Source organism: Alnus glutinosa, chromosome 12 (assembly GCF_958979055.1).
Source record: "Alnus glutinosa chromosome 12, dhAlnGlut1.1, whole genome shotgun sequence".
Taxonomy (NCBI): Eukaryota; Viridiplantae; Streptophyta; class Magnoliopsida; order Fagales; family Betulaceae; genus Alnus; species Alnus glutinosa.
The window spans coordinates 2469725-2486467 of NC_084897.1; the positions used below are offsets into that span (position 1 = coordinate 2469725).

General features: G+C 36.9%; 2 protein-coding genes across 2 annotated transcripts; one reads left to right on the forward strand and one right to left on the reverse strand.

Annotated features, from left to right (window-relative positions):
• The first annotated feature begins 8003 nt into the window (after positions 1–8003).
• On the forward strand, positions 8004–10119 carry LOC133851584 (probable pectinesterase/pectinesterase inhibitor 7). Its single transcript, XM_062288054.1, has 2 exons — positions 8004–9055; positions 9345–10119. The coding sequence occupies exons 1-2, from the start codon at positions 8065–8067 to the stop codon at positions 10034–10036; spliced, it is 1683 nt and encodes a 560-aa protein (XP_062144038.1). The 5' UTR covers positions 8004–8064; the 3' UTR covers positions 10037–10119.
• Positions 10120–11490: 1371 nt separating this feature from the next.
• Positions 11491–12027, reverse strand: LOC133851498 (putative invertase inhibitor). The gene has a single exon (XM_062287939.1). The coding sequence runs from the start codon at positions 12025–12027 to the stop codon at positions 11491–11493; it is 537 nt and encodes a 178-aa protein (XP_062143923.1).
• Between the last annotated feature and the right edge of the window lie 4716 nt (positions 12028–16743).

Consider the following 16743-nt stretch of genomic DNA (forward strand, 5'->3'; position numbering starts at 1 on the left):
TATTCATGAATAGTGACTTTTTCACTGTTCACCCTAAGTTTTACCCTGCTTTCGGTGCGAGTTACCTAAGGTAAAAGCAGATTCCTTCTGCTTTCGGTGCAAGCCTGACAAGCCTAAGCACGCTGGCATCCCGTGATCCCAGCCCCTGAGTCCTCCTGAAGCCTACTTAAGGAGCAGAAGTCTGAAGTTCAAGGCAGAGCTTGTTTCGGAGTTTACTCCTTTTGTAATCCCACCTGAACCTCTCATAAGCCAAACACTTGTAATGTTTCATTCTTGTGTTTCTAAGTCTAAGCTTGTAATCGCCAGCTGCGTTCTGGCCTGAGTTTATTTGTAAGTTTTTACATTCAAGTTATTTTGAATCTAAGCATTACTTTGAGTTTAATTTCATGATCATTACTGAATACTCTTTCATTTTGTATTCTGATTTTGATATTGAAATTACTATGCATGTATTTATGTTTTCATATGCTAACCACTACTCCATCCACACCACTGTCACCACCTCTTACTACTAAGCCCCCACTCCGTGCTTCCGCCCCCCTTTTGGTATCAGAGCCATAAGTGTTGTTGAGTTTGTTCCTATTATAATCTGAGCATCCGCCCAAGTGGCTGGTTATTAAGCTTGTTCTTATATTGTTCCAAGTTTGTCTGTTACACCACTCTCTGTTAAGATTCTAGGGTGAATAGGAAGGACACTGCCGTCAACGTGCCGTCAGCGCAGTTGAGAGCCGAGAGAAGGGCCAGGTAAGTCGGGAGGACACACGGATAGGACACAGGCGTATGACCTAGGAGACCTAGTTGGAGAACAGAGATGAAGTGTGGTAGAGAGATGTCCCGCGGTAGAGAGACCGGAACAGTAGAAGTCTAAGCAAGGTAACCCTAAACTTGTTGCGATGAATAGATTGTTCAGATCTAACTCATCAGTAAGCTCTAGATCCACTCGGATCCCTGAGATTCCAGAGGTAGTCAACGAAGAACACGTTGAATACCACGATGAGGATTCCTTCATTGATGTCAATGATTGGAATATACCTAAGGTCCCCAGTAGAGAAATCTACAGGAAGAAGTGGTCTGCACTTGCGTTCAAGACTGAACAGCATGTTAAGATTGTAGAGCAAGTCTATGCTCTCAATAAGGAACATGAGTTATGCCAGCTTTTTAGCCAAGAAGCCATTAAGCGACATAGAAGAGAAGGCCACAACTTTATCCACATAGGATTAGTTCAGGTCGCCATTAAGCCCCTAACACGGAGAGGTCTTAAAGCCTCTGTTATGTTAGGATTGAGAGATGCCCGTTTCACTGACTGGCAGGATAGTCTCCTCGGAGTCATTGAAGCAACCATGCATGATGGACCAGTCTATTTTGACTGTTTCCCTGATTTCACAGTAAGTCTAAGTGATCCTCACATCCTTAAGGTTTTGACCCTGAGTATTAGAACCCAAGGATATAAGATTCTAGAAGGTGTTCAGCCTCTAGCTTTGATTTACAGGATCTACTATAAGTGCACCGGAACCAACATAAATTTCGGAGCAATTAAGAGAAGCCCAAATGGTCAGACTATGTTGATCCAAAGTAGCCAGAGTAACGCGAATATTCACGTTCCTCGAACTATCCATTGGACTGACATTGAGTTACCCAAAGAATGTAGTTTGACCAATGAGAGTTTTAAGCCCGATCTCATAAGTCATAATCTAGGAGACCTAGATTATATCCAGCAGTACTTGGATGGTACTGTTAAGATAAGTTTTGATCGAGGTTCCCAGTCGACCCCTAAGCCAAATCTTCTCATAGAAGAAGTTGCAAGATCTAGTGCATCTAGATCTGAAGTGCCAAGGTCTAGATCTTCTAGACAACCTAAGGATAAGACTCCAGCTAGGCATTCGTTTGCTGGTTCTACCTCTACGGAAGAACTAAAGCGGCGAGATCTAGAGTTGGAAAAAGAACTAAGAAAGCTTAAGTTAAAGGGAGTCCAGACGACCTCCCAAGTGAGTCATCCATGTTATACAGCTGACACACAGCTAGAAGATGAAGAATCCCAGGAAGGCAATGCCTCTCCTACGGAATCTGATTTCATAGTTGAAACGGCTATAGACCCCCAACTATGCACCATAAGGAAACCTTTTGAGATGGATTCAGATCTGCTCAACAAGGATTTTATGTCAGAGGCAAATCTCGAAAGAAGATTAGCCTATAAGGAAAGATTCAATCTTGAGCAGAAGAAAGGAATCTTAAGTCACTTTAAGAAACACATAAGTGAAATAGAGATGCATATCTCTTATTTCGATTTTGTAGATGAGTTTTATCCGGTAGAAAAACAGGTCCAAACCGTCTCTAAGGAAAAGTGGGTAAAAGAAGATAACACAGTTGTGTCTTCAAGTCACCCTAACATAAGTTTTGGTTGTAACGACACTTGTTGCAAAACAATTGGTGTTATGACCAAGGAAGAAGAACAAGAAGAGCTGCTTCTTGATCTTATAAGTAAAATTGAGAATCCTGAGTTAAAAAGGCAATATTTAGAAAAGTTAAGAAAACTTCTAACAAAAAGAGAAGTTAATAAGTCTAAAAGCCTTGATATAAGTCAACACTTTGTTCTATACCATTGTAGAACATTTTATTGGCACACCAAGTCACCTTGCGTCTAGGGTCCATGACCAACTGAGTAATCTAAGATGTCCAACCCTGAGCGACTTTAGATGGTATAAGGATGTTTTCCTTTCTAGAGTCATGCTAAGAGAAGATAGCAACCAACCGTTTTGGAAAGAGAAATTCATAAACGGTCTGCCTCATCTCTTCGCCCATAAGATCAAAGAAGTCTTAGTCAATGAGAACAATGTGATAGAATATGATAATCTCACCTACGGGAATATCATAAGTGCTATCCAGAAAGAAGGCCTTAAGATGTGTATCGATATGAAAATATCGAACCAGGCCAATAAGGATAAGAAAAAGGCTAAGTACGAGATGGGTAATTTCTGTGAGCAATATGGTCTACCTTCAGTAGCACCATCTAAGAAGCATAAGAAGTCTCGTAAGCATGAGGAAGATAGAAAGCATAAGATTGTTCATCATCAAAAGGATCATAATGGGGGAGGGACCCCCATTCCTCATCTTCAACAAAGTCACAGTCATTGTGACCCCATTCCTCACAGGTGGTACAGTAGTCCAGATGCCATGTTCCGTCAGAACCTGAAAACTGATTGTGATCAATCAGGTCCTTTGGATCTTTATCTGTCTTGCTCCACCATTGCCCATTGCTGTAGCGGTAATTGCTTACTTTGAGGCGTTTGCCCCAAATACCTAAAACAGCCATATCTTCGCAAAAAATAATAATTCTATTATTTTTTGCTAAGACTGGTCTATTTCTTAATTCTTGGACCGCGTTCATCATAAATTCCTTTTTGACAATTCTCCAGAGATTCATAATGCTCAGGGGATCTTCAAACTTAAGAGGGATTCTTCCCATTCTTAGTTTTGCAGCATAATCATTAACTGAAGGATTAATGAGGATGCAATGTTTAGCAGGCTTAACTTCCATGAAATTATATATATATATATTAGCGTCCTGAATTATCACCAATTTGTTTGGCAAATGGTTGTAATTGTGGAATATTTGTTTGAATATTAGTAAAAAGTGATTGATGTGATATAAAGTATAAAAAAAGTTTGAAATTGTTTTATAAAAAAATGAAAATTTTTTGTTTTGTAGTGAATTTTTTTATTTGGATAATAATAAAAAATTATTGATGTGATATAAAAAGTAAAAAAAAAAAAAGAACGTTTTTTATTTGACCTTTTTGGGAGAAGTGAAAAAAAATAGAGGGGGAGTGAAAATTGTTTGCCAAACAAGCTCTTTTACATTTGTATCTCCAAAATACCCTTAAAGTTATGAAAAAAATAAACATTTGAAAAAATTACAAAATCCTTAGAGTTTTGGTGGTAGCATTGGGTGAAATTAATAAACACTATTAGCTTTGCATAGGCATGATGCAAAGGAAGCCACCAAGAATGTAGGCACTCATGTAGCCAATCCCATGACATTCGTAAGGATTGGTGGCGGACAGCAACCACCACCACCACAACCTTCGCCAAGCAGCAGTGGAGACACTAAACCCCGGCCGCCATGGCAATGATCGAGAGAGTGGCACACACCCTTTCATGGGCAGCCCCCTAGAGAAAGGTGTTGAGACAGGGAGATCAGACAGAGAATTGTGGGAGAAATGTGTGAGAATGCGAAGGGACAAGAAGGGTCGTTGATGCTTGTTAAATGTATTAATGGGGGGTTTCGGTCAACTATCAATCCATATGAACATTACAATTAGTTATACATCCAATGTGCTGCATGTTAATTAACCAGGAATGGTTAACAGTTCATGAAACAGCAATCCAAGAATTTATATATATTTGCTATAGAAGAAGACTTCCGAAACAAAAAAGAAAAAAGAATTTATATTTGCAATCGTATCCTTCCCTTGATGCAACTGTTGAAATGGGTTGAGAAGCTCAACTGGGCCTGGAATAAATTATATATAAAAAAAAAATGGGCCTTCCGTCTAGGTCAAGAGGCTGTAATTAATCCAGGTCCATCACAAGGCCTGGTTTTCAGGCTCTATGAGGGAGGGATCCATGTACACTTAAAAATAATTAAAAAAAAATTAATTTTAACCTATCTCAATTATCTTACCATTAATTCCTGTAGAATTGATGAGCAGAAACAGTTGACGGAAGCTTCTTTCCTTGTACAAGAAATGTTTCGAAAGTTGACTCTGAAAACTATGTTCAACAATTCCGGCCGGCTTAACGCAAACCTTTGCAATATATCACCACTAAATTGGCAGCAGCTATATCTCCGCGTTGCATTTTCTTTTTTTGGCAATAATAATATGCATTCGTGCTTGAATTGAAGGGCTCTTGATGATTAGCCATGAGGCCGGAGTCGGTGGGTTTTTGTCATTTGTGTTTACTGAAACCGTTGCGCCCAAACCACGTAAGAAAGCATCTCCAGGCTGTTGATGGGGCATAGTTTAATTCGTTGACTTGACCCACTTACAAACTCCATCGCCCAACGTTAACTTCAATTCAAACTGTTCACTCACTACAAATACAATCCAAAACGACTTTGACTTTTATTTTGTTTGACACATTCAACTGTCTACATCCTTTTAAAATAACAATTGAATAATATATATAAAACTATTCTTTCTTTCTTATTTTAACACATATATTTTTTTGTACATCTCGATGCAACTAAATTTTGAATCTACTATTTAATTTATAAGTTCTGTAAATTTAATTACAAATTTTTAAATGAGATGTGTAAAAAATATATTTATATTATTTTTCAAATTGAATAGAAAAAAATTATTCTAATTAATTTAGTCCGTTAATTAAATTAACATAAATTTTTAACGTGATCGTGGATAGCAGTTGCTTCACTAATTAATTAGGTTGAGGAAGCTTCACTTCCTTTGCAGCACATGTTTCCGGCCGTGTAAATCTCCGAGGTTTGGTATGCTGTAAAACCCTTGCTTTAAGATAACCCCCACTTGTAAGCTATAAATTTCCACCGTCTTATATATTCCAACTTGCTAAATCGGTCAATTTGACTTTATATATATATATATATATATATCTCGTATTCTCCGGTCAAGTGGCCAACTTTCTATTACCTTGTATGGAAAGCAAATAGGAGTAATGATACAAGTTTATTTTGTATTCACCTCGTGTCTATTTATATTAAAAAAAAAATGACGTAATTTTTTAAATTACTATTAAATATGTGATTGATCACTATTAAATTTTGATCGAATGGTAATTTTTAAAGTCACCCAATTTTTTTTATGGAAAAAAATTTCTTATAAACCGGTTTGTAGAAAATTTCATATAACCCACATGTAAAAGTGACATGTATCCTTTAAATATGTGAGAAACATACATTTTTATATTAATGCTATTAAAATATATATATGGATTGTATGAAGTTTTCTACAAATCAATTTGTGAGAAATTTCTGTTATTTTTTTATGGATACAAGATGGACGTACACAATATGAACATTTAGAATTACTCAAAAAAAAAAAAATAGAGAGTAATTATTTTACGGGTAAGATTAAATTTTGTGGGTATAATATTAATGTGACATTATATATGTACACTATTAAATATATTAAAATAAAATTTAGAGTATAATTTATTAATTATTAATGACTCATGTCCTAATCGGATAAACAGGTGGCGGTTCATTGTAACATTTATCAAATGATAGATTCATTTTTGTTTTTTTTTTTTTTTTTATATTACTCTTTAATGATGGTTTTATCTAAAACATAAAGGGTGGTTGGCCGGTCAAATCATTTGGCTGTTCTGTTGACTAAGAGGAGTAAATTCCAAACAGTTTGATACTGGAAAGATCTGAGCAAATCTAAGTCAAAAAAGACCCTCACCAAATGAAGTCTGGCAGGCCTACATTCTGTTTTTTCTTTAAATTATTATTATTATTATTATATTTTATTAACTCTTAGGGGCACTTAGCTAGCTTCTTGTAAAAGTTATTTTGAACCCTAGCCCCTGCTCACATCCATTCCTCCCAGGCTCCCTAGATCGATACAGCATTTGTTCAAAGTAACATATTATTCTTGGAAACCTTTCAAAGTGTCGGTAGTGCCAATTTGGGTGCACATTTGGTAGCCAAAGTGTGTCACTTTTGACTTCTTGTACCTTATGTGTAGAAGCATTTTTAATTTTTAATTTTTCTATTCGAATCAAGAGTATTATAGACCCTCCTTTAATGTAACATTTTTCCTTAATTAATAGAAAAAAAAATTAACAATTATGAATTTGACAAACTTCTTTGTTCACATATTTGATTATTTTTATATTAGTATTTATCGCCCTTAAAATGAAGAATAACTATTCATCTAAAAATGTAAGAAATAAGTATTCTACCATAAATGAAATAGCTAGCAAGCTCCGAAATAAATCATATTCTCAAAACCCACCTCCCCTTTTCTTTTTTGGCTCCTCAAAAGAAAATATTCAGAGTGGTCCACTACCCGTGGGCTAGGGATTCTACAAAATACTACTTTTGTGTGCTCAAAAAAGAAAGAGAAATACTATTATTCACACCATAATCACACTATGCTAACGTGCAATGGGTCACTAGCTGTTGGATTAATTTTTGTTAAAAAAAAAAAAAAAAATTAAAGAATGCTAATCCATATTATCACGTCAGTATAGTGTGATTTTGGTATAAAGTATAGCATTGCTAACAAAAGAGTGTTTAATTTTTTTTTTAAAAAAAAATGCTAGAGTTTTCAAATTTTTCTTCCAAAATGTAGTTCTCAAATAATGTGTCATAATCGCATGAGATGTGACACATTTTTCAAAATAATTGATCACATAAAATTGCAACACATAATTTAAATAACAAATTAGAGAGAATTTGAAAAGTCATGCATTTCTTCCTCTTCAAATTCTACGTACCTCTCATGGGTTGGACTGATCGATCCCCAGTGCTGGGGCGCCAAACAACGAAAAGAAAATGATATCTAGAATTTCGACATGTCATAAATCGTTCTTCTTCTTTTTAAAATAGGTAGGCAGATTGTAATTGGATTTGTCACCAACATGTTTGACACCTACCCCATGTTTGACAAAACGCAATTAATACATTATACATTCCAATGAGCAAGCCAATCAACAATTAAACAAGAACATCTATAAAAAAACAATTACACAAGAATATATATGTGATTATAATATATATCTAGTGGCCGGCCGGATTAGTTACGTACTTAACAAATTAATTAACATTTGCGTTACAGCTAGCTAGCTTGCTCTCCCTTTCTTCATGGCAACCACCTGCTAGCCAATAGATTATTTAACACCAAGCTAGCCGACGAACGACGCGCTTTGGACAAGTCATGTTGACTTAACATATTCAATACCCCACGTAAATTAAATTCTCTCTATGTATCCTACAATATTCTATATATTGAACCCCATGCACTGAATCTTCCACCACACAACACATTAATTCTTCAACTCGATATATCTTTTCAGTCTCCAATGGCTTCTTCCAAGCTCTTCTATTTCATGACATTTTCATATCTCCTTCTTCTTCCCTCTCTATCCTTTGCCGGCAGCAATTCATCCAGCCCAGTCTCACCAGGAACCGTTTGCAAGTCCACCCCGGATCCTTCTTACTGCAAATCTGTGCTCCCTTACAACCAGACTGCCAACGTCCATGACTACGGCAGGTATTCAGTCCGGAAAGCATTGTCTGAATCCCGCAAGTTTTTGAACATGGTGGACAGTTATCTAAACCACAAGTCCGCCTTGACAACATCGGCGATTCGGGCGCTCGAAGATTGCCAGCTGCTTGCCGGGCTGAACATGGATTTCCTCTTAACCAGCTTCCAAACTGTTACCACGACGAATCAAACTCTTTCTAGCTCGAAAGCAGAGGACATCCAAACATTGCTTAGTGCCATTTTAACAAACCAGCAAACTTGTTTGGATGGATTGCAAGCCACGGCGTCGGCTTGGAGCATAAAGAAGGGCCTCGCGGTCCCGCTTTCGAATGGCACGAAGCTGTATAGTGTCTCTCTAGCTCTCTTTACCAAGGGTTGGGTGCCTGAGAGAAAGAAAGCCACATCGTGGCAGCCTACGAGGAAACAACGTGGTTTCCGACACGGACGCTTGCCCTTAAAAATGTCTAGCCGGACGCGCGCCATTTACGAGTCGGTGAGCAGGAGAAAGCTGCTTCAGTCCGGAAATGATGACGAGGTTTTGGTGTCTGACATCGTGGTCGTGAGTCAAGATGGAAGTGGAAACTTCAGCACCATCAGTGACGCCATAGCTGCAGCTCCAAACAATTCTAAATCCAGCGATGGCTACTTCTTGATCTATGTCACGGCGGGTGTTTACCAAGAGTACGTGTCCATTGCCAAGAACAAGAAGTATTTGATGATGGTAGGAGATGGTATCAATCAGACTATTATCACAGGCAACCGGAGCGTCGTTGATGGCTGGACAACTTTCAATTCAGCAACATTTGGTAAGAATTATATTTAGCAAGCGTTTTAAATTGTAGTGTGCCAAACTCAACTAATTAGCTTTCGTTTGTTTCAACATAAATATTTTTCGGTGTCTAGTACTATCGAAAATCTTGGTTAAAACAAAAAACACTTTCACTCAAAATATTTTCTATCTAAACAAACGAAGCCTAAAACGGCACCATTTTCAATATGCTCTAGTAATTCAATTTGTATGAATATACAATGTAAAATGGTGCTGTAACTAACCTAGCTAGACATGATCTAATGAGTTTCATATGAATATTGCAGCTGTGGTGGCGCCAGGGTTTGTGGCCGTGAACATAACTATCCGTAACACCGCCGGGGCAATTAAGCACCAGGCCGTGGCGCTTCGAAGTGGTGCCGATTTATCTACATTTTATAGTTGTAGCTTTGAAGCGTACCAAGACACCTTATACACACATTCTCTCAGGCAGTTCTACAGAGAGTGTGACGTATACGGCACCGTCGATTTCATATTTGGTAACGCCGCAGTTGTTTTCCAAAATTGCAACTTATATCCCCGGCTGCCGATGAGCGGACAGTTCAACGCCATCACAGCACAAGGTCGAACGGACCCAAATCAGAACACTGGCACTTCAATTCAGAATTGTACTATCAAGGCTGCCGACGATCTGGCTTTGAGCAATAGCACTGTTAAGACGTACTTGGGAAGGCCATGGAAGGAGTATTCTCGGACAATTTACATGCAGAGTTTCTTGGATAGTTTGATCAATGCCGCAGGGTGGATGGCGTGGGATGGAGATTTTGCGCTAAGCACGTTGTATTACGCTGAGTATAATAACACGGGACCCGGATCGAACACTACAAACAGAGTGGCATGGCCTGGTTACCGTGTGATTAATTCGACCGATGTTGGTAATTTCACGGCTGCCAACTTCTTGCTCGTCGACGACTGGTTGCCTCAAACGGGAGTGCCCTACAGTGGTGGCTTAATATGAGCCATTGCTTTTATTTATATACTGTTCTTTCATTTATTTATTTATTTAATTTCATTCTCAAATTGAAATAGCAATTATAAGCATGTGATCGTGCCCAAGCTTTTCGAAAGTCCATGCAGCTTGGTATTGGTAATCAATTCAATTGTAATTGATTCACGAATGTCCATTATTTTCAAATAAACACTGAAAAACAGAGATTTAGATGACTGAGTAAGAGAGCTCACAACCAATTATATTTACGTCCCTGTCCCATTGTCCATATCCACACACACAAAAAAGAAACAGTCTAATTAATTAATGTTCAGAAAGTCCACAGAAATGACTAATCAAGATCATATGAAATCGTCAGTTTGGAAATCGACAATTTTCCATGACATGAAATGGCCGACCCTTCAAGACCTGTGCGTTGAAAAGCTTTATAGTTTGTTGAAATTTAGGGTAGAGTTCATGCATGTTTTCCAATTTGATAGAGAAATTAATGAAAACGACTAAAAAATCTTGCAAAAAATTGTGTACGTTTATTATTTCTCTGATCAAGACTAACGAACAAATAAGGCAAGAAATCTAATCATCTAAATCTTATTCTATTCAAAATGCTATCATTTTTTCTAAAACTTAAACCAAGAGGTTAATTTAATTATTTAATTAAAGAATTCAACATGTCCGTGAAATATTTAGTTGAAATATGGTAAATTAATTATAAAGTTAAGGATTAAACTTATAGTTTGTACTTTGATACCATGTTAAATTATCACTTATTTTTTTTAAAAATGAAGCTAATAAAAAAAATAAAAATATTTAATCATTTAATTAATTTTAATATTAATATTTAAGTTTGATCCTTATATATACCCGTGCAAAAACTATGATGGCCTGTGAGAGTGAGAACATCACCCAGCATTTATTCCGATTGACAAGGGATCTCTTACTCATTTGAGTAATTGAGTGCAAATTTTTAATAAGAATTATTGAGAAATTTTATTTTGTTATCGTACAATATTAGATTCGTTGCAACTTACGTAACCCTTTGGGTCAACAAAATGGGTAACATTAATCATGCTAATTTGGCAGAAATTACTACAGGGGAACCAGGATCCATTTAAATCGCAATGTGCCCGGCCGTACATGTAAACCCACCTAGGAGTTCATGCATTTTATTCACCCAAAAAAATGCACGAAAATCTTTAATTTATCATTATCAAACATGATCACGTCACTTGGATGAGATAATTAAGCTCAATGACATGGCCTTCCAAATTATAATTAATTAAACTCCCTAATAATACTTTTCCCTTGAGCATATATATATATATATATACTTTATACCTATCCCTTACAAACATGGCGATTAATCCATGGTTTCACCCTTTCCAGTTACAATAAATTAAAGTAGTAGCCATGCAAGTAGGTCGGATATAGATTCTCAACAATTTTATAATACGTGAAAATTAATATCACTTTCCGGCAACGGCCTTGGTGATGGCCAAGGCATTCTCGCATAGCTGCTGAAACAATACATTTTTCTTAGACATGCCGGTTTTGAGTCCCTTGATCGAGCTCTCGCATGAATTGGCATCAGCAATGGCTACATTCACCCAAGTACTCAAATCATGGTAGGCACCGGCCAACAAGGCGGCGACCGAGTCATCGAGCTGCTCAGCCGCGTCGACATAATTGTCCATGCAGTCAGACAGGCCCTGCTGGACCGCAGGCTCTAAACTCATGTCGGTAACCGACACCTTAATGTGTTCGGTTATGTCCGAGGCATTCGTTGACGCGACCCTCAGCGCCACCAAGGCCAGGCCAGTTTGGTTGGCTTGTTGGCTACTCGGGTCAGCCGCAAGGGTGGAGACACAGAGATCCTTGTGAGCCGTGTGCGCGCAGACTTGCTTAATTGTTTTGGTGACATTCCTTGGGCGCGCAGCTATTTCCTGTGGGAAAAGGGGGAGGCACAGCGTACAGAGAAAGATGAAGGTCGTAAATGGCTTCATTCTTTCTTTCTTTAATTTAATTTCTTCGTTTCGATTTGCTGAAAGGGAGAGTACGTTTGGTGATTATTAATTATGACTTGATATATATTTGAAATGCTTGGTGGTTATTATATGTTGAATATTGGGGAGATGCGCTTAGCCTCTCAAAGGAGTGGCTTACAGTAACTAATTAATTAACACGTTAATTTGTTCACTAGCTTGTTCCTAAACGCTTCAACTAAATATAGTTCTTTACCGTAAGTTTAGGAACAGTTGTCATGCATAATTAGTAAACTCTGGCATGTTTGAATTAGGATCGATCCTCTGTGCACGTTACAACAGTTTTCTAGTGCCAAATGTACGTTGGTCCAATCCAATTTACACCTACAAATGTTGGTCCAATCAAGCAAAATTGCAGCATGCTGGCCGGGTGCTGGCATGGCGCACATGCAGGGATAGTTCCGATGCTTATTAAGTCAGTATAATTGTTCAGAGTACAATATAATATGAATGTACAAAGTAAGAGTTTTGAGCTTAATTAATTAAGGTCAAATGTCCATTTTACCTCGCTTGGATTTACCATGGTGTAACTATCACTACATCACGTTCCGGCCTAATCGGGGGGGTACCCCATGATGGCATAGACTTAAGCATATTGTATACCAATTAGGATTGTATTGCACACTGGGCTTGAGTACGGTTATTTGGCTTGGAGCCCATTTCATTGATATTGGTCAGGATCCTCTGTGTTAACCTGAAAAAATAAAATACTTTTTTTTTTTAAAATAAAAAATAAAAAAATAAAAAAATGCACGTTCATTTTAAAACATATTTAATTAAGTGCGAGATGGTTCCATTTTTATTTCTCACGAATTCTATATATATATTTTTTTATTTTTTTATTATTTTTTTTTATGTATGGAAATTTGCCTGATACTCCATTTGTTTCGACGTAAAATAATTTCTATCGTAAAATATTTTCGACGAAATCATTTTTCAGAAAAAATAATTTTTTTCAAAAATATTTTTCGGGGTTTGGCTTGCATAAAAAAATTCCCAACGGCGAAAAATGGAATCTGGTAACGTCCGAACTCCATTGCTGGATTTTGGCCAAATTCGCCGGAATCTGGCCTAATGAGGCCGGATTCCTGTTGTACTGGTCGGAATCCGGCTAGATTTCGGCCAGAATTGGCTGGAATCTGGCCTAATACAGCCAGACTCTGATTGTATGGCCGGAATCTGGCCAGATTCCAACCAGATCTGGCCGACTTCGGTTGTCCTGGATAGATCTCGGTCGGAATCTGGCCTATACGGCCGGACTCTTGCTATATGGCCAGAATCTTGTTAGATCTGGCCGGTTTGGCCAGATTCCGGCCGAACTCCGGCTGTATTGGCCCAAATCTGGTCCGCCAGAATTCGGCGACAGCAGCCGGACATTGCCAATTTTCGACAAAAATTTTTAGATTCCGGTGTCGGAATCTGTCGATGGTCGACTGTTTGAGCATGAAAGTTGACTGCGTCTTTTAAAAGATGGTTGACTGCGTCTATTGTCTGAGGAAAATTTCAAAAAGCTTAAATTATTTTCCAAAATTAACTAAGTATTTTTTGTCAAACGGAAATAATTTTCTGGTTGACTATTATTTTCGCTTCGACCAAACACCGGAAAATGCCAATATCATTTTCCAAAAACCATTTTACGCCGAAACAAGTAGAAGCATGAGTTGCATGTTCGGACAAAATATTTTTTGAATCGCAAGAATCACACGCACAGCTGCAAGTTAAGTTTTCGAAACTTATTTAAAGTTATATGATGAGAACATTAATTATTTCACAGTATTGTGGCTTGCTGAAAATGGTATGTTAGCTTAATAATGATGCAACATATTTGTTGCATCACATTTGGGTAGATGTAATAACGGATTGCAAATCACTTCAATTAATCCTAACAAGTTGTCCTTATAATTAATTTCATTCACCTATCTAGTAATGATTGAGTGATCATAAAACTAGCTAGTTTGCACAATGTGAATTTCAGTCTAAGTGATTTTCAAATTCAGTAAACTAATTAAGGATCTAAGTTTTCTGTTTTGGTTTAGTCAAGAAAATTATTCTCAACAAGGATAGGGAAATTGAGGTTTCTATTAAAACTATTTACATTTTTCAATGTGAAGTGCTTTATAATTTTTTGTAAAAAGGCATTTGATAAGCGTTGAATGTTTACATTCAAAGCCCCTTAATTTACATATGTTAAACCCTAGTTTGTGTTGTTAAATAATGTGTTATTATGTTTTTGTGTTTCATCTCTTTTTTAGGTCTTAATTGAAAACAAGAAAAAGATCAACAAGTTAAGCCTAATGAAGACATGTGAAGTTCAAGTGCTCCTGCCTAAAAGAGAAAAATCGATCAAGTATATTCGATCGATCGAAATTTCATTGAGTGAAAAAATCGATCGATCTACATTAGATCGATCGAAATCTCCAAGGCAAAATAATTCGATTGATCGACTTCGGATATTTCAAAAAGATCTTCAGATGTCAGCAGCTTTTTGTGTGGCTCAAATTCATCCTCAAGTTGTGCGGTTCTAATCAGAAGTTGTCACCATCATTTTGTGCGGCTGAGAGTGATTGTTTGAGCTTGGTTTTTTGTACCAAATCCTCCATAAATAGAGGATGGCGTGAGAGTGAAAATGTAGAGAGTTTTAGTTATTATTTTTCCTTTTAGTCTTTTTTGTACTTCATGTGATGCACACTTTCCTTCACGTTTTCTAGAGAGCATAGCTTCAAGGTATGTTAATGTTGTAACCTATTCTAAATTCGTTTTTAGTAAAGTAAACTTGAAATTTAGTTAATGCAAATACTCTTTACATTTTCCAGCACTTCTTTCTTTTTTCTTTCTCTTGTTTGTGTTATTTTATGTTGAATGTAACTCTGGAATCCTTAGATTCCAGAGCTCATAGCTTGTTCTTTAGTGTTCTTCTTAGATTTTCTTTCCTTTAAAGCTTGTTTTTGAGTATTATTATGTGTTAAGTTAGATTCCTTTATTAAAGTTAGTTGTTGTACCTCTTGTTAGTGGTGGTTATAGTTTTTATATCTCTTAGAGGAATGGGTTCTTCTTCTTCTATAAGAGAATCCCATAACTCCATGAGTAGCTAATTTAATTGTAGGGTGTTGATAAACTCTTTCTAAGTGCCATGGGTTGATTATGTTGTTCTTGGATTTCCATACAAGTGTAATGATTACATAGCCTAAGATGAGTGTGTAATGGTATTTATGACACAATTTATGTGAATTTGATAACTCATGCTAGGAAACACATATTACTCCACACTCTTTTTAGTTTAATTATTGCTTAAATGTTTTTTCTATTCTAGTATAAGTTTATGTGGAGATTATGTGTTAAACTAAGATGGTTTATGCTTTTTCCATAAGATGTGTATGCTTATTAATAGGCCTTATAGTCCATACTAGGGAGCATGAATCATTCAACCCTAGTTATTAGTTGAATGACTTTTGTATGAATAGATGGATTATCATTGTCTTTAACTAAAGTAAATTCATGTTGAGGTCGTCGTGTGATTGGCAATCATTACGCGCTCGTATTACACTTGTGAAGGAAATCCGGGAGGAATATAGTATGCCATGTGTACGAGGATTGAGTGAAATCAATGCCCTATATTTTCCTTGTTATTAAACTCTCCATTTTTACTTGTTTAGCTTAGTGATAAAACAAAACAATTCATCTTTTTTTAATTAAATTAGGCAACGTCTTAAGTATTTCATAACTTAAAACAACCCTCCCAATCCTTGTGGTAAGATACCCTCCTTAGTACTATACTACAAAATCACGTACTATTGCGAGTGGTTAAATATATTAAAATCTACGTAGTTGTGAAAACCGATAAAGTGTAAAACCAAATTCTTATTTTTAAACATCGGTTGGAATAGCTACCAATTTTTGGCGCCGTTGCCAGGGATTGCAAACGGTTGTTTATGAAGTATTTAGGATTTTCTCTAGTTTGATTCTCTGCATATTGTATATTCTGTGCATAAGCGGTTTCGGTTCTGTCTAAAAACTGTTTTTGGGTGTATAAACTGTTTTGATTCTGTTTCTGCAAAATTCTGTTTTCTGCAGAACACAAATCGATCGATCTATTTTTCAAAACCAAAAGAATCAATCGATCGAAAAATCGGTCGATCGCAATATATTTCGATCGATCGATTTATCTTAGTGACATCTCAGCAGCTGTTTCAAGGCAGAAACTAAATTTCTTTTTTTATTATTATTATTGTCAATATTTCATGTTTTTGTGCAAATATCTCTCTTTTAGGATTCGGTAGAATTTGTTCTTTTGCAGAGAAGATTCGATCGTGCGATACTTTATTCGATCGATCGACAAATCGATTGATCCATTTTGAAATCGATTGAGCGACTTTATTGGAGCAACAGAAACTACTGCAGCAATTGGAACTCTGCTGAAATTGTTAGTTTATGTTCGGTCGACGGTTGCTATTATTGCCTATTATTCCATACGACCTAGACCTAGAGCGGATTCCTTGACGTCGTAGATCCGAACGGAAGTCACGTCGAAAAGCCTGCTCGAAAACACCTATGGCTGAAGAACAAAAGCCCGTGTTGTTGAGGGATCATTATGTTCCCACTACATACACCCCTTCTTCAAGCCTTTAGCTGCCGGACATTACGGCAGCTCATTATGAAATTAAGCCCAGCATTATTCAA